The sequence below is a fragment of the Osmerus eperlanus genome, chromosome 2 (assembly GCF_963692335.1).
Source record: "Osmerus eperlanus chromosome 2, fOsmEpe2.1, whole genome shotgun sequence".
Classification (NCBI taxonomy): domain Eukaryota; kingdom Metazoa; phylum Chordata; class Actinopteri; order Osmeriformes; family Osmeridae; genus Osmerus; species Osmerus eperlanus.
In genome coordinates, this window is record NC_085019.1 from 17827006 (window position 1) to 17850090 (window position 23085).

Here is a 23085-nt window from a genome sequence, read left to right on the forward strand (position 1 = left end):
TGACTCAATGCCCTTAAAACACACTGCTTTTGCACTGCACAATACAATCTTGTACCATTTGTATTTCTTGTAATATATATATATAGTTTTTTATATTGTAAATTACTGCAACTTATATTTTATTTTATATTTTATTGTATAGTTTATTTTAATCTAATTCCACTTAGTATTGCTAGTTATGTACCCTTAGTATAGTTAGTCCTAATATTTAAATTTTAGATTCCTATATGTTTAATGTTTGCACCTTCCTGATAAAGCAAATTCCTTGTCTGTGCAAACTTTCATGGCGAATAAAACCCATTCTGATTCTGATCAAACAAACCAAATGTGGGACGATTACTAAGTTTGTGTGGGACATGTTACCAACACTAAAACATAACCTGAAACTGTTATAAAGTGTCTATCTAACTTAATAAAAACATTTGTATTACGCTTTGTTCTTTAGTACCTTCCAGAATACACCATTACATCACAATGTTCACCACTCCACATTTTGATTGACAGCCGTCACAACCTATAGTGACCGTGTTTCAGTGGACACGCACCGTAACTAGTCAGCCACTGTTCTAAGCCGGCTAGCCTATTCATGCGTAGTTTAACTGAAGTAGCCTAGTAATGGTCGATCTACAGCCGTGTAAAGGGATCCATTATCGACCGTTCAAACCCTGAACCCAAGCCAAGGGAAAGACTAGCACTAACGACCTTCTTTGTATTTTGCTAGCCAGCTAAAATCAGTGACCTACCCGGTAGTTACCGATGCCAATAAATGCAATTTGCCAGTTAATGTAAACTAAGCTAACCCCTAGTGACCAGCTAGCTAGCCTACTAGCAAAGTAGGCTAAACGTAATTGGAGTTAATCATAATAGCTTGGCTAAGTCCTTAGTCTTACAATTATATAGCTCTAGTTATAGTTATGAAGACATTCAACTCACCACTATCAGCATCGACATACAGCTGATGACAATCTCGCAAAATCCGCTCATCACAAGACACACTGCCTGATACCGAGTCGGCATTTGCTGCACTTCGGCTTTTGATTTTCCCTGACATTGCGAATCGCTACCTAAGACAATATTAACTTATTCTTATTATTTGCTGTTGCTATCAGTTTCACAAAAATGCTCTGAACAAGGAACTGTTCAAGATCCTTTAGTCCCCGTCAAAGTTTGAATAAACCCGGTTTGTTCAACAAGAGCGTCGGCCACGTCGTCAACTAACCGGCAAGGCGTAGATTTCTGGGTAATATAGTTTCAAGAAGGGTGCCGATCCCACCCATAGACTGTATGATCCCACGCCAGAGCCACGTTGAGAGTATAGAAAGAGTATAGCAGATAACAGGCGAAGCTCTGGTGTTTTTGACAACCGCCACTAGATGGCGCAAAGGTAGCGATGCCGCCATGTTGGACTGAGTTAGTCAAAGAGCGCTTACGACTTCTATAGACCTTTTTTGTAGAAAATAACAGATCAGTTTAGAACGCAAGGCCCTGAACTACATCCGGCTAGCGCGTTTCCTACATTATCGCTAGCTACTTTACGATCGAGTTAACATGACTAGCGCATATTACCATCAATTAACTGGCTGTGGATAGCAGCGATACATCGAATAGTGTCCCCTAACCGACCCACTGGATCAGAACGTAATTTATTTTAGGCTGATCTGAAATTGATAGCCTAAGGTAGAGCTAGACCTAATCTATCCCGATTTCTAATGTACCACTATTTCAAATAGTAGCTACATTAGCCTACCAAATAGTATTTGGTAGAGTGCGTTTACAGTCAGTAAAGAGGTTATTGGAGCCTATAAAAGTCTGATGCCTACAACTATTTTTTTAATGGTTGGTTACTTGGTTGTGAAAGGCTACAGTGCAACTACATAATAGTCAACATTACCATTCAAATATGTACACATGTTATACACATGTTATTTTAGTCTCTGCTATGACAAGAGTGTAAAAGGTGAAACAACAAAGGTAACGCCTTTGTCTACACTGTGCCGTCTTGGGCTTGCACCTAGCATCTTCAATTTCATAATGGTTGGGTGTGATGCATGGGGATGTATTGCATGCTCCGATAGGGAGTCGTGATGTAGGCTACAGCTTCCCAGCTGATAGGAGAAAGAGGTGGTTTACTAAAGTCAACAGGAGCAAACTCAATAACGACCACAATTAAAAGCATAGTAATGACAAAAATACTGTGGTTTAAATATAAGACAGCCCACTCCATCACATTTTCCCTCATCCAGAAATCTCTCATCCAGTGGTCCCCCTTCCAGCTCTCTCATCCAGTGGTCTCCCTTCCACCACTTCTTCATCCAGTGTTGTCCCATCCAGCGCTTCTTCATCCAGTGGTCTGACATCCACCTCCAAGGCACTGGGCCTCTGTTCAGCTCACGTCAACCTCAGTAGCAATGCCAGACTGCAAGGGCCATAGACACACACCACATAAACAGACAGTAAGCTGTAATGATCATCACATGATGGACTGAATGTTACAATGGACTCTAACTCATAGTTTGCTTAGTAAACATTCACTTTATGAATAGATTAACAATGTTGTACTCTGTTCTTTGATGGTCCCTTGACACTGTGTATAATCTCATCCAATTTCTTACTGTACCAACTCCCATATTATTGGTGCAAAGCGACCAGTTATGGAATAATAATTAAATATAGCTTTCCTCTCACACAAACATGTTTGTAAGCATTAGTTTGTCGATAAATATAAATAGTGCACTAAATTAGCTAGCTACACTTAACATTACATAAACAGGTCATCACTCACTTCGTAGCACATTGTTTTTGCTACGTTCTGGCTTCTACATCTCTAGCTAGCATCAAAAAATCTCAGCACTTTAAGTACTAGATGCCAGAACATGGGCCAAGAATTTACCTTCTTACCTTGGCACAGCTCCATCATACAGTACAGTGCAACTGTTACTCAACAACGATGCTGCGTTTGAAACTAATGATGCTAGGTCGCTCTAGTTCTACTGTACCAACCTACAGTACTGTAATAAATGTGGGTTTGTTCGTGGAGCAGGAAATTACTGCCAAGTATGTCAGGCTGGAAGAACACAGGTACAAGCTTGTAACAATATAAAAAGGTCTTTATTAGGTCCGGACAATGGTTCTCTAAAATTCATAAGCCGAGGTGGAATACTCCAGGGCACAACACAGGCTACACAGGCATTTAAGGAAGTTGGGCTCTCCCTGGACCACACTCCACCCTACCCAATCCGGTGAAAGCACGGCACTCTCAGAGCTGGGCCAAACCCCCAGTAGACACCCCAACGTCACTGCACTCTCAAAGCTGGGCCAAACCCCCAGTAGACACCCCAACGCCACTGCACTCTGGCACTCACTCGAACACACACCTATGCTACGTCACACGTGTATAGGGGAGACCCAACTACCCACTATGGACGGTGCACTGCTCCTCGCACCCTGTTCTCTCCCACCGCCAGGTAATTTAATAAAGCTATTTAAAATGGGCAAGACAACAGTCAATAATTGGATACTTAGCCACCGCTTGGCGAGACCCTCCCCCGGGGTCTGAGCTTGGGCGTCGTACACTCTCCGGGCTGAATGTTAGCTGGACGCATTGTCAGCCTAAGTCGTTGCGGTCAGGTCATCAATTAGCAACGGAGTACTCTCCTACTTTCCCCGCCCTATATCTGCTACAGGAGGCAAATGGGGAGTCAGGTGGCTGAGCGGTGAGGGAATCGGGCTAGTAATCCGAAGGTTGCCAGTTCGATTCCCGGTCATGCCAACTGACGTTGTGTCCTTGGGCAAGGCACTTCACCCTATTTGCCTCGGGGGAATGTCCCTGTACTTACTGTAAGTCGCTCTGGATAAGAGCGTCTGCTAAATGACTAAATGTAAAATGTAAATACTCCTCCCCTCCTGCCACAGGAACACTAACCCCTCTCACTCACTGACTTCATCGCCGGCAGCCCTTGTGACTGCGAACGCTCGCCACCCATCTCCCAGAATGCTCCAGCTCCGACCAGCCTACCTCTGTCTCGGCCCAGTCCCCCTTTTAACCCCTCCTCTATACCCCCTATAATCAGCCACACCTGCAACCACTAATTAAATGAGCCCACAGCTCATTTCCAGGGCTGCCAACTCTCACGCATTGGCCGTGAGACACGCATTTCAACCATTTCACACGCTCTCACGCCACACCTTGTATATCTCACGCTGAAAAGGCAACGCCAACCAACTAGCCCTGTTAACGTTGTAAACAGGGCCGGGGTGGGTAATCGGGAGAGTTCCCGGTGGGCTGCTTCACTTTTGGGCCGGTCGAGGATTTTTTGTTGTTGACATTTGTCACGTTAGTATTATCTTCTCTTAAAGTAGGCTACACACGTTCCGCATTCTGACACCTCAGCCTCTGCATGGGTTGTACCATGTGAGGGAGTTCTCCCCTCCCAAATAGAGTTGGTTGGGTCCATAGCCCATATTTTCCAAAAAGTTCTCAGATAGGCTACGGATAGCTGGGCCGGGGGGCCCTACCGTAACGATACGCGTCAGCGAGGATGGATGGGAGTAGGGCCGGAGTGATGGCATCACTAGACAAGGTTTTTTGATAAACATCTGTTTATTTTACATAAAGCTCAATTAACCCTTGTGTTATCTTCGGGTCATTCTGACCCATCAGTCATTGTGACCCACCGTCGTATTGCAACAACTTTACCGCATACAAAAACAAAGTGAAGCATTTTCTTTTAACCGTTGGGCTGTCTCAGACCCCCCACATTGCAAAGGTTAAAAGAAAATTATTTTTATTTGTTTTTGTATTGGGTAAAATTGGGTTAACACAACGATGGTTCGTTATGAACCTTTGGGTCATGTGACCCGAAGGCAGCACAAGGGTTAAACTATTTTGCGCTTGTCGAACGATCGTGTGGGGACTCGAGGGCGCTGACCAGGGTGCTGATCCCCCGCAATATATGTATATTGTTACGCCTCGCTACGCCACCCAATTCACGCCCGGGGTCTTACGAATTTGCATAGGCTACGTGTGCGGAGAACACACGCTTGGCTACGAGTTAGTCGGAGGCTCCCTCTCGGGAAGGAATCTCCGCACCCAACCTAACCAAGATGTCACAGACGTTCACTGGGCCTTTAACACAACCTCAAGAGATCTTTTATAGCAGCAAATGTTTATAGGCCCTTTTTTGGGCAACACATCATCGACATCAACATTATCGATCACTTATTCCTTGGCTATATTTCCCTCCCGGTTAACGTCCTTCCCACGGATAAAAACGTTCAAGAGCTGCTCTCGCCCGCCCTTATTCCCCCCGTTAGTTTATCTGTGAGACGCAACACCGCACCTATCGAGAGAGTACATGTGTCTGAACAGACGAACACTTCAAGACCCTGTTTCGCGTAAACACCAGCTGGACAGTATTCGTGTCTAAGTGACTGGTCGCGATTCCAGAGGAACTCACCTGAGTCTAGGCGTGGGGCGTTGAGTGGATCTCTTGGTCTCGAGCGATGGGCGCACAAATGGGCGGTAGGGCAACGACTGTCTTTCAAAAATTTTATTGGCAGATTATAGGAACAGAAACAAAATTGTAAAAATAAAATAAAAAAGGAAGCTAACCTCCTTTACCAAGGTCGACAAAGAAAATAAGAAAACGCGGACCCTGGGTCACTAGTAAAACAGCAAGTAACAGATGGTCAGTACAACTGACAAAAAGAAACTTTGCTAAATCAGGCACAGGTTGACACTCGGCAAAAAACTTGACTCACGACTCGACTCAACTTCAGACTAGGTTCAGAGAGAGAGAGATAGAGAGAGCTCCTTCACCCACAATTTTCATTCTTATATCTTTCAATACGGATGGCCCTGTCTAGACTTTGGGCCATACATGACGCAGGTATCTGTCTAATACACACGTTTCCTATATTCTCCAAAAGGTCAAATGTGGTTTTATCTATGCAAGCATTTCCTAACCACATCCTCTACATCTGTCATACTGAAACATTCTGCCTTAAACTTCTACACATTAGCAGTTCTACATATCTATTTTAAGATGCACATCTACAAAGTATTTAAAATTCAAAAAAGGTAAAGAGGTTTCAAAAACATTTGCAAGCTATTTCTTAACATTCTTTAAAACATCTGCAAGCACTTTCTTAAAAACATTTGCCGATGCATATTCTTTCTAATAAAACATTTGCGTATGCTAGAGATCAAAACTTCTCTTTAAAACACAAAACTTGATTATATGTATGCACGGAAAAATGCAAAACCTTTATATATGTATGCAAGCATCTAAAACTTTTTAATGCACAACTTGCATATACGTATGCACAAAGTAAAACACATTTTGCCAAATGCACATTTTTCATTAATAAGCATTATTCTTTTTTTATTTATTTTTTCAAAATTATTTCTCCAAAGTCCATCAAAACGAAAGCTCCTTTAGGGGCGTTCGACACGCTCAAATAATGGCCAAAAAAATTCGCCCGCGCGCTATGCGCGCTCGCATTTCGTGTGGAAGTCCCTATCTTGCATCACATCAAACCCATACGTCCTAGGTTTGGGCTAAGCCCATAATGTTTACAAAGTCTGGCTCCGTGCCTGATTAACACTAGGATCGTTATCAGTCTCAAAAAATGTATCAATATAAAAAATAATACGATCCCTTTCTGTAATCATGATACCCCCCAGAAAAGTTCACTGGAGAGGGGGGGACCAAATACCAAATCTCACTCCAAGGTTTTTGCAAAAGTTGGCAGCCCTGCTTTTTCATTACAGTACCATGAACGTAAAAATAACGGTGATAATAGAAGGCAATCAATTGACGCAACTCGTTCTCTTTATGACTCTGGATGAAGCTAAATGGTACAAATTGGTATCCAGAGCCTCAACGCGAAAAAGTCAAACATCTTGACTAGCACTTTTTCAGCAAGGTTAGCTAGCCAAAATCTCAAATCTCTGGCTATCTGATGCGTGTGTGCAGCCTCTTTACTTAGTTTACTAAGGTAGTCATAGCAACCCCAGGCATGGAAATTCCATCTTCGCACTCTGATACCGATCAACCAATGGGGTTAAGGTGACACCATGACATACATTGATTGACAGCTTACCTCATTAGCTTAAGGACAAGGAAATACAGAAATAAATGAACACAGAAATAAATAAATACAGAAAGAAATGAGGAAAGAAAGAAATGAAAACAAAAATAAATAAATACAGAAATAAATGGCCATGTAAATAAATAAATACGTAATTAATATTTTTTCATACATTTATATTTTTTAATGTATAAATACATTTATTTATTCATTTATTTTTAATTTTGGCAGGTTTGGTCATCCATATTTGTAGTGCTACATATCGGAGCTAAACCATATACTTACAAACAGAAGACACAGCAAGCCTGCTCTAGGGGTCATTGAATGCAAAACCGAGTTTACCTTGTCATTGAATAACGACAGTTCGGTGGGTAAAATGGACATACAGTGAACCTAAAAGTTCATTGACACCTCTTTCCTATGCAAATCTCACAATTTGAAACTGCTGCTGTAAAACGGGCGGTTTCCAAAAAGCCACAGAGTTATTTGGCTCTGGTCTGTACCTTTGTCACGCCCCCAAATTTATAAAAACATCGACCATCGAACATCACAACCGCAAGCTGTAAGTATGATTTTGTCGCTAACAGTTATTAGCAATGCTTACGTATCCTGTATCTAGCACAGGTAGAATGTGTGATGATTTAGTTTATTGGCAATGGGGCTAACGTGATTTCACTTTCCTGACTGTATTTCATTCTAATAAATAACAAGTGTTGTCATGTAAATCTACAATTCTCGATGCATGTTTGGCTATGTTGCGTCTTTGCTCTGCAGCTTCGCTCGTTGTAAACCAACCTATCAGCGCGCAGCTCATCTAAATATTCAGGAGCATACCATGAAAGGCAGCAAACCTCTCGTTTCATTCTAGGGCTATTTCACAGGGTTGCATTAGGCACATATAACAGCACCCAGGCCATTTTCAGCCCAACCAATGTACCCTATTCGGAGACCTTAAGGAACAGTGTGAAATACCCTATAAAATCAGTAAATGACCCCTTTAAAATCAATCTTGTCACATAACTTAAGTTTGTTCTGAGCTAGCGAGCTAGCCCAGGCGGCACACGACTGGCTACCTTGAGTGCCCTGTGGTGTAATGTGACATTGAATCTTTCACTCTAAATACAAAACTGCAAAAAAGAGACAGAACTATTGTGAGTAGTAGATAAGATCATGCTACGTCTAGCCAGCTGTCGGATTTCTTGCATCATGTGTGGAAAAGTTGTATATTGGAGCGAGGGGCTAAAGTAATTCTGTACCGTTCACTAGCTCTAGGCTATAAATTGAAGTTATGACTAGGGTCATAACTTCAATCTTTCACTCTGAGGGGAAATGCTATAAAAAAGCCAGAACTATTGTTTTATAGAATAGATCATGTTACATCTAACCAGCATATCGGATTTCTTGCATCATGTGTGTAAGAGTTGTATTTTCACAGTATTATTGCACGGTTGGCCAGACACCGTTATACGAACTACAACAGTGACCTTAGAGAACTACAACTTTGCATTCACTTGTCTGACACGCCCCCGAGCGTGGTGAATGGGAGGAAGTAAATTGACAGGTTCCTGTATCATACATTTCTGCAATATGGGTTAGGACACTTGACGACGAATAATAGCCTACTGTAAACTTGACTATAACTTTTATTATTTTTTAATTCATGTTACCCTTAATAGTGCTGCAATCACCTAATACCAACGAGGCCACACAAAGCTTCCTTCATGTTGTTATTGTATTCCAACATACAGTCCTAGTACTGACCAAATAAAGTAATACAGACATTATCTGACAGATTCTCTACAAACTGTGGAAAATTACAAATCTTCTAACCTTTTCCATCAAACCATATACAATTATTATTAACAATACATATTTACACAAATAATGGAGTAAATACAAAAACAAATGATACTTTAATTCAATGTGTGTACTACTTTCTCCATCATTGCTGTCATCTTTTCAGACAAATTCAGGCAAATCTTGTTTAAAACTGTTCTGAGAAATCATTACATTATTAATATCCTCAAAACTGAGGATGTCAGGTCATGGAATTTTAATGATCAAGCCACCCTTCTCACTCTACCTTGTCTGTTTTTGCACTTAATGTAGAAGTACTTGGGAAGAAGTACTCCAGTACCATAGTACTGGAGAAGTAAGTATGAACTCATGCTAAAATCATACATACTTCAAGGATATACTTAAGACAGGTTTTGAACCGTGCGTTTAAACTATTGAGGTGCAGTATAAGTGTTCCATTTGTGTTAATTTGCTGGATACATCACAATATTACTGTACATGTCACACAAGCACAGTCGGTTGCTTATCAATTAAATTAACCTAACATACATGCCAACATCAGTAGTGTGAAGAGTAGTACCTTACACAGGGCCGGCCCAAGCCTTTATGGGGCCTTAAGCAGAATTGATTTGGGGGGTCCTTGGTGACACCAATACAATTGATTATTCTTCATGCTTGATTATTTGCACACTATTAATCTAATGCACTAATTAGAAATTGTATTAGTTGTGTTGCTTACATCATACCAATGTTTGCCTGGCATGTTTTTACCCTTATACGGTTTTAAATGTTAACAGAAGAAAACCCACAAGAGTGGTCAGGTGTTGATTTGCACTTTTAAGTATTCAAATTCTTACAGTACTAAGTGGTGTACTTAATGCGGTGTACTGAAAAGTAGCTAAATAAACCAGCAGACAATGCATTTACTGTTCACAAAGGCAGGCCCCCCAAGATAATTGATTAAACCAGTAGTATTAGCTTGCTTGCCAGCCGGTCATCATAATATTGCGTTTAATATTGGGAATTTGTATAATTACCATTAACATAATATATATAATTTTTAAAGATCCTGTAAAGTAAATTCCATGTTTTGCTTCTAAGTACATTATATACGTGTGAAATTAGTTCCTGAAAGCATGTGCAAAGCGCTAAAACTTTGTCACACTGAAATGTGGAGTTAAACCGAAGAACAGTTTCTCTTCCGTTTTCAGATCAGGTTTTAATGGGCGGAGCCAAAAAATACCCTATCTACGTCATTTCGCCCTATCTACGTCACATCACTGAATGGCTCCTCCTGCTGTACTGTTATTGTAGCCTACATCAGCTAGCTAGCTAGCTAGCTTCAGGATGTCTCCCGCCACCCGCAACTGCATCTTCCCTGGATGCAAGAACTCCAGCTGCGCTGCAACGCCATTTAAGTTCCCTATTGATAATGAAAGGAAAAATAGGTGGATAGATTTTGTGAAGAGCCACGCTCATGGAAAGCTTCGGATAAACTCCAACAGCCGCCTCTGCACTGACCATTTCACAGCGGATAGTTTTAACATGGACCAGAGACAGACGGGGTTCGCGGACACACGGCTTCTCTTGCAGCGCGGAGCCGTACCGAGCATCGCCCTCCCGGCCGTTCCTCCTCCGGTCGCACCTGGACAATCCACCGCTGCCAGCAGTTCATCACTCTGTTCTGTGTGCTTGTTATAATTATACTAGATAACTTTTCCAGAGGTATCTCTGCTATGAGTTAGTGCAAACCGCTAAATTGATATAAGGCTACTCGGTGTAGAATGATGGTATTTTGGTGAAATGGTAGCTAATGTGTGAGAAGTAGCCTAGTTGGAGAGCTCACTGTCTGCTGTCTCTGGTGTCCATTTTTACTGTTACAGCTTAGGGGAACATTTCATTTATATGCATCTGTATGTTTCACTCATTGAACAAATTAATTATAATTCTATACGGTTTTGTTTGGCTTGACATAGCGTCCATTATCTGGGTCGGAGGTAGGCACTAGGCAGCGAGGGGCGGAGCTTCAGCTCCTTCAGGCGACACGCCCCCCCCAGTCTCAAGCAGAGAAGACTGCTGATTTTTTCACGATTTCAAAGCCTAATTTAACATACTTGTCTGTGTTATTTTTTTATTAGAATTTGGATGGGTAGTTAATAACACATTATTCTGTGGTGTGGCGAACTTAAAACTTGTTTCCAGGTCCACTTTACAGGATCTTTAAATTAACCACTAATTTCATGTGCTATGGGGGCCCTCTGGTGGCCACGGGGGCCCTAAACAGCCCCTTAATTCGTTTATGCCTTGGGGCAGCTCTGACCATACACATACAATGCAGTGTTTCCCTGGTTACCAGTGGGCATGTCTTGTCTTGGTAACCAGCTCTAGAAAATGGGAGTGGCTTGCATAGAGGGGAAGGGCGGAGTCAATTTCAATCCAATGAACTTGGCCTGCATCATCACCTGCTTGGAGTGGAATCTCACTCACACTGTTACCTAGAAAATTGCAGAAAAAGTCTTTATTTACAAAAACTACCATTTGTGCAAGACATTTTGCTCCATATTATATTTTGACATCTGAAAAAGAATTTATGTGAAGGAGAGTTTAAGATTAATGGTCTACTGCCAAAGAATGGATGCCTCATTCAGACAACAATAGGGCAGTTTCAGGCAAGTACAGGTACATTGCTGCTCTTGATCCTGCTTTTCTAGCTGTTTCTATCTTAAACCTATAAATAATAATACAAATAACTACTAAAAATAATGCTACAAACTGACATTGATGTCTGAAAAAACTATCATTTTGTTGGCACTTGCACAATTCATAATAAATAATATGTAATAATATTATTTATAATATAATAATAATTCAAATAAATGTAGCTATCTTATCTTTAGTTTTTCTTCAAGGTTCAATTACAAAAACTGTAGGTACAGTCTATGAAGATTGTGACATCATAAAGCTACCTTCATCAATCTGTATAAGGAATCGGTTTCATATATTTAACATTCAGGATTGTGTCTTTGTGATCTTTGACTAAAGCACATCACAAAAGTATAGCACGTTGTTCATCAATTGTTATATTAAATGATTAATGAAGCTAGTTTATGGAAGTGGTTAGTTTGGTATCAGTTGTGCAGATTGACAGATCAGTTTATATTTGACATTTTTAAGCATTTATTCAAAATGAACCTATTGAATACTATGGCTGTGGTGATGTTTAAAAAAAAAAAAACTTTGGCAACCTGTTTCATCATGGAAGTTGACAGCAACAGTCTCCATCCAAGAATTGTCAGTGTTTCTTGGGTCATCAACATAACCTTTGTATACCTACGTGGCAGGAACAAGCAAATAAAATAGTTTGTAATTTTAAAGTTTGGAAATTCAAAAGTAAGAAGTGGTTTCAACAATGATAAATGAACAAATTAGTTGTTATTAAGCCAAACAAAAAGATAGCGAAGATGAAATTGCTGGTTCAACAAAGGTTAGTCACTCAGTCTTGCTTACCTGTAAACCATGCAAGCTAAAAAGTTGTGATATGCTTTGGTAGATTCGCTTTCTCTCTGCTGGAGAGGCTGCCAAGGAGTTCAGAGCCTCCTCAGAGAACTCACGCTGTAGGGTAGAAGACACCAACTCCCCAGGGTCCACCATGCCCTACACATGAGCACCAACACACAGACCAGACTGGGAATACACACAAGCAAAGACGTGCATACGAACACACATACAGTAGGTGTGGCCAGGCAAACAGAATTTCATATCAAGTAAGAAATGTTGCTAAAATAGAGACTTCTAGTACCACAATTAGTACACTAACCCCAGGAATGGCCCACTCTCCACAGTCTTTCCTCTTGATGGACACAAACTGTAGTACTGGCAGTTTGGTCACAGGATGAGACACTTGCTGTCCAGCAGGGTCCCTCTTCCACCTAGAGGACACCACCACTAAAATTCACACATTGTATGAGCTGTATGGGTTTTATGCATTTAATTTTAAGCGAATTACCTATTGGAACAAACTGGTGGTAGGAATGTACTCTTAATATGCACATTTCAAAGGCATATTAAGTGGTCCATGTACATGTAGCTGAAGTTACAGAAATAGATTTGTTATTCTTTAAAATTATTAATTATTAATTAAAACCTGTTTTAATTGCTTCACAAAACGCTCGCAATTAGCCTACGGAATGTGTATACAGTGACCGGTAGGCTACACCATTCTATCCAAGGTTTCATAACTAAAACTTCATCTTTACATTCTCAACTTTAATGCAGATCAATTTTGCCCTAGGATTTTTTTTAGGGTGGCGGTGGACCAAAATGTTAGCCTAGCAAGAGAAGCAAACCCTATTCTATGCGTTTGGGGCATTTGTGGATGACCAACGTTATTATGTTGCCAGTCAAAACGACACTAGCTAGCAGTGCCAGTCCTTGCTATAGGCGACATAGGCAGCCGCCTTGGGCGGCATGAAGAGGGGGGTGGCAATTTCCCAAGTGCATCCATTTAAATTAACGCTCCCGCTGTCCTTGAGTTTCAAACGCACTACCAGCAGAGGGCGCCAAGCGCGGAACCTCCATGTTGTGGTGGGGAGAGGGGGGGGGGGGGTGTAGGTAAACCGTGCCTAGGGCACCAAATGTGCTAGGACCGGCACTGCTAGCTAGCATAACAACTAGCACAGTATATGCAAGGAATTAAATGCTATTCCCAGGACCACACAGAGCAGCTTGAGAGGAGCGAATAGGCTATTTCACGCAAATGTAGTTGCTGCCAGTGGATGTAGTGTAGCCTACTCATCGACAGGCGATCAGGGGTAAATAACAAAGGGAAAGTTGATGAAACTTTAGTTGCAAATTAAGGCGTCAGATTTGTGTGGGGGGGCGTGCCGCCCTTCCAAAAAAATTGTAGGGGAAACACTGCAGATTTTTGTTTGGTTAATATTAGCCGCCAGCCACTCCTTATCACTGCGCTCCGTTATCATGTGACAAGGAGATAACTAGCTCCCAAAATGTATCTACATCATAAAGATTGTAGTTGTGGTGCTCCTTAATATTCGGTGGGTGCTCCTACATTTTTGCTGGTGCTCCTAACGTTGTAAAGTTGTGAGCACCTGCGCCACCAAGTAAAAAAGTTAATTTCAAGCCCTGTGAAGGACATATTTACCTTGTAACAATGGGATCTGCAGCATGATTTGGTCCCCATCTTCCTAGTAAACCTCTTTCTATGAAACCAGTTCGACCATGAGGATTTCTGAGAGGGAGAAGAAGCAAAGAGACATTTAACCCTTGTGCTGCCTTCGGGTCACATGACCCAAAGGTTCATAATGAACCATCGTTGTGTTTACCCAGTTTTACCCAATACAAAAAAAAAAAAAAAAAAAGTATTTTAACCTTTGCAATGTGGGGGGTCTGCGACAGCCCAACGATTAAAAGAAAATGCTTCACTTTGTTTTTGTATGGGGTAAATTTGTCGCAATACGACGGTGGGTCACACGGCTGATGGGTCAGAATGACCCGAAGATAACACAAGGGTTAAGAGACCTGGAAATCCAATATCAGTTTAAACTACATCTTACATTTACATTTAGTCATTTAGCAGACGCTCTTATCCAGAGCGACTTACAGTAAGTACAGGGACATTCCCCCCGAAGCAACTAGGGTGAAGTGCCTTGCCCAAGGACACAAAGTCAATTGACACGGCCGGGAATCGAACTGGCAACCTTCAGATTACTAGCCCGACTCCCTCACCGCTCAGCCATCTGACTCCCCATCTCCACATCTTAACTTAGTTGCACTTGCGAGGAGCGAATAGGCGATTTCACGCAAATGTAGTCGCTGGTGGATCTAGTGTAGCCTATTCATTGACAGGCGATCAGGTGTAAATAACAAGGGGAAAGTTGCGGAAACTTTAGTCGCAAATTAACTAAATAAATTAAATAAATTATCAACCTTTTCACTCGCAAAATATAAAAGTATTCGCGCACAAATTCCCTCCCTCACAAAGAAAGCACAACAGAGGATGTACTTCCTACAGCAGCTGAAGAAATTCAACCTGCCAAAGACAATGATGGTGCACTTCTACACAGCCATCATTGGCTCCATCCTCACCTCCTCCATCACCATCTGGTACACTGCTGCCACTGCCAAGGACAAGAGCAGACTGCAGCGTATCATCCGCACTGCTGAGAAGGTGATTGACTGCAATCTGCCTACCCTCGAGGATCTGCACACCTCGAGGACCCTGAGGCGAGCAAGGACATTTTGTCCGACTCCTCCCACCCCGGACATACCCTGTTTTAGCCACTCCCCTCCGGCAGGCGGCTGTGGTCCATCAGGACCAAAACCTCACGCCACAAAAAGTTTCTTCCCAACCGATGCTGGCCTCTTCAACAAGGCCAAGGGCTCACATGGACTTTAACTACTATCTGTACAATGACACCTTGACACCTTCATTCAAATTTGGACTGTTACACTATTTGTATTTTTTGCACTATTTGTATTTTTTTATACTATTTTTATATTGTATATTATGGCCATTTTATATTTAAAATTCTTTATTTTATTCTTAGGATTAGTGCGACTTTGTACCTTTAGTATAGGTAGACCACATATTTAAGTTAAGATTCCTATATGTTGAATGTATACACCTTCCTGCCAAAGTAAATTCCTTGTCTTTGCAAACTTTCATGGTGATTAAAAACTTTTCTGATTCTGATTGTGAAAATGATAGCCAAAACAGCACTGCATACAGTATGTTAAAACATGGTGTGTTAATCTATCCACATTTTTAACAATTGATCGGCTTTGATCTCTCCTATTTTTCTGTATAAATATGTGTCCAATCTCCAATCCAATCTCTCAATCCAAAACCATGGGCATTTATATTGAGTTTCTACCCACCTTAGAATTGTCTAGAATGTTATTGAATGATTTATCATTAAGTTCTTTCAGAGGAACTAAGGGGTCAAACCATGAAAAACCACCCCCATTGATAATTGACTTGCTAATGCCCCAAAACATAAAGCGGGGTTCATACAGAAATGTTTTGTAGTGTTCGTATACACTGCCTATATGTCCCAATATCTTTGCCATAGTGTATATCTGCTATCCTTTTGTAATGCTAATACCACACCATAAGGTAAAGAAAAATGCTAGTACTATTGCTAGTTAACCTAACTGCACATTACCGCATTTTAATTTGACAAATACTTACAATGGCTTGCCTTCTTCCACTGGGTAGTCTCCCTCATGACTCCTTCTGTCCACAGACCCATCCAGAGTGTTAAACTGTGGGGAGAATAACCTAGGATAACAAAGTATAAATTAGTGGCACCTTCATTCCTTTCATTCACTGTTGCTGTCCACCAGTCAATGTCTTCACATCAATTTATTCAAACAGTTCCATGCATTTATCTCAATTATTTAAATAAAATCTGTACAAAAATGTACAGATACATCTAATTTTTTACTTATTTTATTCATTTTACCCAATCTCAGGATCAGCCCAATTTGGTTTTTTGGCTACACAGGGGTCAGTGTAGCTCGCAGGGGTGTATTGGGACCAGCTTGTTGTCCAGTCCACCTTGTCATCTGGGACTGGGTAGCGCTGGACATTTGAGCCTGGGTACTGTGGGCATCTGGATTTTATATGAGGTGCTAGGGAATGCATGGTAAGGGTACTAGACACACAAAGACTAGAAGCGTTGGTTGTGATGGTTCTGTAATTGGTACTGAAAACGGAGAGGGCCCATACGATCGAAGACCTGCACAGTGAGAAAGAGAAGGAGAGAGAGCTGGATATTAACCCCCAATATTTGAGTAGAAGACTAATGACTTATAACAATTAATCCCTACCTGATTCCTGGAAGTCCTAGTAGAGTGAAAGCTAAACGAACTGGTCCAAACCTATTTCTAAATCCAGTCATTCCTGACTCGCGCAGATTGTCCACGAATACATAACACAAAGTAACCAGGAAGTGTTTTTAGTGACGTAATTTACTTGACGTATGGTGCGTTCCGGGCATATATATATATATGGTTCCGGGCCCAAAATGAAACTTTGCATAGCGCAGAGAAGATTTAGCATCAAACAACCTTTGCTCAAAAATAAAACTCAACACATTGTTATTGAGAAAAGCTTCAACGACACATTGGTCCTACTACTTGGTGTAACAATTAAAACTGAGTGGTCAGGAATGCTCATTCAAAGTAAATCGCACTCATGTCAAACAAAATTATGTACGTTGCCAACTTGGCTAAAACTAAGGTTTCTTACAATTATATATCAATTATTGTTAAAAAAAAAATCACTTTTTCTAAACTTAAATGACTGAATATACAGAAATATAAAACGGAATAAAATATAGACCAACCATATCATTTAGCATGCTAGCATACATAGATCTCACATGGTTTGTAAAACCAAGACGTGAAGAAGAGGGTTTCACAGTAATAATGAGTAATCTCTTGTAGTTTGTAATTGTTTGTAATATAATAACTGATAATACTACAGGTTAAGTAGACGAATTCACAGTATTTCTGTATCTTTACCTGCAAAAAAGCGCATTAAAGCAAACGCGCCTGCTAAAACGCAAAATATCCTTTTCCGACTTCAACACGCCCACAATCAAGGAACAGAAGTTTGGAACGCGCATTTACGCCCCTTGTGGAGACAGATCCGCGCATTCGCACGGAATCAATTTACAGTTGTGAAGGGCCCCAGATCAAGTCGCCTTCGTCTGTTACCGAAACGATCCTTTCTAGGGAAACTGAAAAAACCTTCGAATAATCCTGAAATTATTTGAGAGTTGCACCTGATCTCGTCCTCAAATACTGAACGAAAATATCCGATTCTCGAAAAAGAAACATGGCGGATTCGAGCAGCACTGCGACGGCAGTCGGAGCCACAGGCTCGAATAATGGTGCTGCCGGGTTGGCTGGCACTGTTGCGCCAGAGGGAGCAACTGGAGCCGGGGGACTGAAGACTGGGTCGGAGTCTGTAAAGGGGCAGATTTTTGATGTCGGCCCACGCTACACCAACCTATCGTACATTGGGGAAGGGGCCTACGGAATGGTTTGGTAAGATGAAAGGACGTGGTTGTTTGTGTCTGCAAACAAAATAATAAACGCTAGCTACAGTCGTATTTGTTATCTTTAGCAAGACGTAGTTTAATGTGGCCGCCTAGCTAGCATCGTCTCATATCAGTTTCATCTGGAGCTGTGTCTGCACTAAACATGCCTATTGGAAACCGAAGTGAAATCGGGTCCTTTGGTTTCCGAGCTCGGTATTTATTAGGCCATTCACATACTTGTCACAAACGAGCATGGTGTACACTGCAAAGATGGCATGCAAGCTAGGTCACTGGTTTTGTAATGCTGCAGTGGTAGCAACAAATTGTAAAGGGACACTTGACTTTCTGAAGGGGATAGAGCTAGACTACCTACTCTTGCTAGTTTCTGACAAGTTGGTGCTGCTTAGATAGCTAGCTCTTGCTTACTTAAATCACGGAGGTGTAAAGAGCTCTCTCCAAGGCGTGGCTGTGTGAGGTTGCCTAATTATTTTTAGTACAGCAGGAAATGAAAGGGTCTGATTGCGTAGGCATTATTCGTGAAAAAAACGAATATGTAGTTTGTAGCTAACGTTGTCGACTGGGATTGGTAAAAAAAAAAAAAAAAAATGCTAGACTAAGATAGCTAGCTAGCTACAATCATGACTATCTAACTATTTAAAAACCCTGCTGACGTTCTCCTAGTTAGCTAGTGGTAGCATGTAGCCTAACAGGCAACCAGCTAAACCATTTGGTTAAACCCTTCACAGCCCCTCCCCTTGAAAGCTAGCTGGAAAAGATGGCTAGTAGCTACATCACGAGCTTGTGTGTACCACAGGATGCACCTGGGAATTGTTGCAATATATCTCGTCCACCAGTATCTTTAGGATCGTCACCAGTTTAATTGAACATGAAAACACGCTTTAACTCGAGGTCCAACATTAGGCTGTAATCCATCGCAACATTTCTGATAATGCTTTTCAAGGCCGTCATAGTTAGGTTTCTTGGTGAGATTTAATATATTAAGCAAAAATGTGTTCCTAATCTAAACCACGTTAAGGAGTGGTAACATAAACTCATACATGCCATTTCTGAAGAGTTGGTAAATTCCGTTACATTGCTATAGAAACTGGTAGTGTGGATCGTCACACCATTGATAACATGCAACTGTATTTTGCTAAAGATAACTCAGCTATTTCTTGTTTAAAATCCAGGCCCAGAGTCGAGCAGATAGATGGGCCTAAAGCTGTGCACTACTAATCTTGGTAGTGCACCGGATGCAGACATAATTGACCATTTCTGTGTGTCAACCTAAATACATTTTTTGATAACTAATATCTTGTTACCTCCTTTGATAAACAAGCCTAATCCATTGGTTTGATTTAATTGTTTTTATCGATCACATTTTTTCTTGAACACAGCAATGTCAAATAGTGGTATCTACACAGTCAACTTAAAAACATAACAAATCCTTTGTAAATGATGTCCATGGCCGTCATGTCATTTTTCTCCAGCTCATTATCATTCCCTTACTGACTATCTGTAAACAATACTGTATGCGATGTGCAGTGCATAACTCAAGCCGTCTGCGTCTCTCTACCTAACCCAGCTCGGCTCTTGATAACATGACATCCCAGCGAGTAGCCATTAAGAAGATCAGCCCATTTGAGCATCAAACATACTGCCAGCGCACCCTGAGGGAGATAAAGATCCTGCTGCGGTTCCACCATGAGAACATCATTGGTATCAATGACATCCTGAGGGCCCGGCGCATCGAGTGCATGAGGGATGTGTATCCTCTTTCTCAGAACACTTCTGGTGGTTCTGTGTTGGTGTTTGTGTGTGGGTGGAGGGAGGGAGGAGGGATGGATACACAAGTCTGTGAGTGAATGTTTGTGGAACTGTTGAGGGGATCAGGGATGTGCGAAAAAGAGGTATTCAAACAATGCTCATTAAAAAATAATTGTCATGTCACAATGGTCAGTGCCATAGGTTGATTACCTTGCTTTTGTCTGCAGCTGAACCCAGGCAAGTGTTTATAGTGTATGCTTGGAGTGAGATTGGAGGCTGTGCCAAGGGCAAAACTCATAATGAACATATTGGAACTTGTATATTTTCTGGTAGAAGTACAGAAGGAAATGCAAATCTTTCTGATTTATATCAGTCTATTCCTGAGAAAAAAGTCAGTTTGAGAATGCTAAAATACAGCCTTCCCAGGTTGAGATTACAAACAAGGAACAAAGGTGGATTTCATACATTTCTAGAGATTTGGAGTAGGATCTACGGTTTATTCATTTGCTTAGTGGTTACACAATGTACCTTCAAGGAATCAGTTGTTCTCTCCCAATGTTCCCAGTGATTTCCCTCAACTGGCATGCCATAGTTACATTGTGCAGACCCTGATGGAGACAGACCTCTACAAACTTCTGAAGACCCAGAAGCTAAGCAATGACCATATCTGCTACTTCCTGTACCAGATCCTGCGAGGGCTCAAGTACATCCACTCGGCCAACGTGCTGCACCGAGACCTGAAGCCCTCCAACCTGCTTATCAACACCACCTGTGACCTCAAGGTGAGCCTTTATTCTGCCATGACTCTTAATTTTTTTTGTCAGTGGCCAGCAACTATGTCCCAACTTTTGTTCCACCTTCCATAGCTGAAATATGGTCTCAGTTGATGCACATCAGGCTGTGGCCCTGAACAAATCCACTTCCCTCTCTTTTTTACTGGCCATAGGCAATAACTTGTTTAAAAGGCTATAACTTACATATTGATAGGTTGGAGAGAATGAACAAAGATTACAAGGTGGACGATGGAAGAGAGTAAAGATAGAAGGTTGAGGCCACAAAACCAATCCAAAAACATTTGCAACATTCAAATCCCCCAAAAGATTTATTACAAATATTTTCTAGTGTTGCTCCATTGCAATGGCTCTTTCAGTTTATAGGGATTCGTAAGGGAGGTTGACAAAAGAGATGGATGAAATGTTTTAAATGAGTGGGAAGTGTATACTATTTAGTCTTTTGAAGGCTTTACATGACAGGGTTATGTAGCTATGCTTGGCATTTATCCACTTATGCATGTCGTTCTCATGAGGTTTTGGCCACCGTTCATACAGTCGCGCAGTGTGGCCCTGCATAATACTACTGTAGGCAGCAAGACAAAAGACTTAGGATTTAGCAGCTTTTTGACTCACCCCTCTCACAAGTATGCACTTGATCACTCCCACCCATTGTCATTGGATTGTTTTCTTGCTAGCACAATCAAGTCTATTAATCAGAAGGTTGCCGGTTCGATGTTGTGTCCTTGGGCAAGGCACTTCACCCTACATGCCTCGGGGGAATGTCCCTGTACTTACTGTAAGTCGCTCTGGATAAGAGCGTCTGCTAAATGACTAAATGTAAATGTAAGGAGAGGTTTTCAAACATTTCACAGAAAACGCTAACCCCAGTTTCCCTTTTAAAATTAATTTTATTTTTTACTTCAATCCCTAAAATCTGACATCTGACAAATAAGGAATGTTAAGTATCAAGCTCTGGATTAGCTGAGTCAAGTGTGCTTGTTTAGGGATAGACCACATGTGCAAAGGCTTGGGGTCTTTGAGGGAGGTTGGGGAACTACAGGGAACAGGAATAACAACATAAGGGGGAGGGAAATTATGTTGACTGCCATTTGATTATCCTTTTCATTAAATTAGATGGGGATATGGGCAAGTGCGTTATCAAAAGAACGAATAAATTAGTATTTTAGTCTAAAGTTAAAGCTGGTAACTAATTTGTAAAAGTAATACAAACTAATTGTGATCACTGTCCTTTTATAGACCCAACTGATTTACAAGTAATTTAATTTTGTTTTTATTTGTGTTATTTTTAATCTCCATTCATTAATGTTTTGATTACCTAATTTTCGGTGACCTTCATCAGATCTGTGACTTTGGGCTGGCACGGATAGCTGATCCCGAGCATGACCACACTGGCTTCTTGACAGAGTATGTGGCAACCCGCTGGTACAGGGCTCCCGAGATCATGCTCAACTCCAAGGTACATGCAGTATTTTTTGGATAGATATGTGTGTGTCTGGGGTGGAACAGTACTTTTTTTTTATACAGGCAAAATAAAACATTATACTAAATATGCATTTGAACAGGAAAATATACTACTGTTTAAAATCCACCATGGGGGGGACGGGGGTAGATGGCATCATCTCTTATAGAGTACATACGGTGCCATGTACATAACATAATGTATCTAAGTCTCCCACCTGGACCACACCTATTCTGTCCATTGATAATGATAGTGGGTGTTTTTTTGTGTGTATGTGGACATATCTTGTAGTCTGGCTCTGCCCTCCTACGTACTTCTGCTCAATTTTCATTTTGCTTCTGTACTCCGTCTGGGCTTTAGATATATTAGTCAGATGTCTCCGGTAAACATTTTATCGCTCCAATCAGCGAACAGAGGGAGTGGCTGAGAACGATGACGTTGATGTCGTGCGCTAGTTTGAGTTGTAGTTCCGTAATGGCGGCGGAGAAAGATGCGAGCGAAGACATTCGGTCCGTTGTGGCAACGCTGCCGAATATCCAGTAGTTAAAGCCGGAGCAAGAACAATCTTTGATCCCCACGGGGTTCCTTTGATTTTCCAGCTAGCTCCGTTAGTGGTGAAGGAGTTGACTAAGGTGAACGCTAGTGATTGTTTATGCCAGATCCAGAGTGGCTCTGGGCAGTTCCAATAGTTTTAAACAGGGTTCCCACGGGGTCTTAAAAAGTCTGAAGTCTAAAATTCGGAACTTTAAATTTAAGGCCTTAAAATGTCTTAACAACGGCCAGATTTTCATCCGAGGTCTTAAATTTAATTTAGTCAGGTATAAAAAAGGTTTTACCCTTGTTCATTTCCAGAAACGCTGGCCACAAAGTTATGACAAAGTAGCAACAACAAAAAAAAAAGTATTGAGTCGCAGCCTAAAAAGCGGAGCTCTACAAACAAAACCAGCAGAACGCTGCCCTCAGAACGTTGGTTCGGTGTGTTGTAGTTCTTTCTGGGGAATATTGGTGTTGGTATATGTACACGATGATAAAACTACAAATTGTGTTATAAATGCAATACCTGCCCACGAAATACGTCTACGCTTCCTCAGAGTTTGTTAAAGTTCGG

The 23085-nt window shown here is 41.3% G+C and overlaps 3 protein-coding genes across 3 annotated transcripts in view; 1 reads left to right on the forward strand and 2 right to left on the reverse strand.

Moving 5' to 3' along the window:
* si:ch211-11k18.4 (uncharacterized) overlaps window positions 1-1251 on the reverse strand; it is an 89373-nt gene extending 88122 nt beyond the window's left edge. Inside the window, exon 1 of the mRNA XM_062453713.1 lies at window positions 934-1251. Within this exon, the coding sequence (XP_062309697.1) occupies window positions 934-1051 (118 nt within the window). The 5' untranslated portion in view covers window positions 1052-1251. The remainder of the gene's footprint in view (window positions 1-933) is intronic.
* Window positions 1252-8717: 7466 nt separating this feature from the next.
* The window catches only part of nudt9 (nudix (nucleoside diphosphate linked moiety X)-type motif 9), a 241099-nt gene continuing 226731 nt past the window's right edge, over window positions 8718-23085 (reverse strand). Inside the window, exons 2-9 of the mRNA XM_062453796.1 lie at window positions 16741-16840; window positions 16374-16649; window positions 16100-16189; window positions 14051-14137; window positions 12707-12818; window positions 12397-12543; window positions 12135-12219; window positions 8718-11384 (exon numbers count right to left, since the gene is read on the reverse strand). Of these exons, the coding sequence (XP_062309780.1) occupies window positions 11239-11384; window positions 12135-12219; window positions 12397-12543; window positions 12707-12818; window positions 14051-14137; window positions 16100-16189; window positions 16374-16649; window positions 16741-16811 (1014 nt within the window). The 5' untranslated portion in view covers window positions 16812-16840 and the 3' untranslated portion in view covers window positions 8718-11238. The remainder of the gene's footprint in view (window positions 11385-12134; window positions 12220-12396; window positions 12544-12706; window positions 12819-14050; window positions 14138-16099; window positions 16190-16373; window positions 16650-16740; window positions 16841-23085) is intronic.
* mapk3 (mitogen-activated protein kinase 3) overlaps window positions 17525-23085 on the forward strand; it is a 56861-nt gene continuing 51300 nt past the window's right edge. The window contains exons 1-4 of the mRNA XM_062453753.1: window positions 17525-17964; window positions 19543-19725; window positions 20317-20506; window positions 21858-21974. Of these exons, the coding sequence (XP_062309737.1) occupies window positions 17753-17964; window positions 19543-19725; window positions 20317-20506; window positions 21858-21974 (702 nt within the window). The 5' untranslated portion in view covers window positions 17525-17752. The remainder of the gene's footprint in view (window positions 17965-19542; window positions 19726-20316; window positions 20507-21857; window positions 21975-23085) is intronic.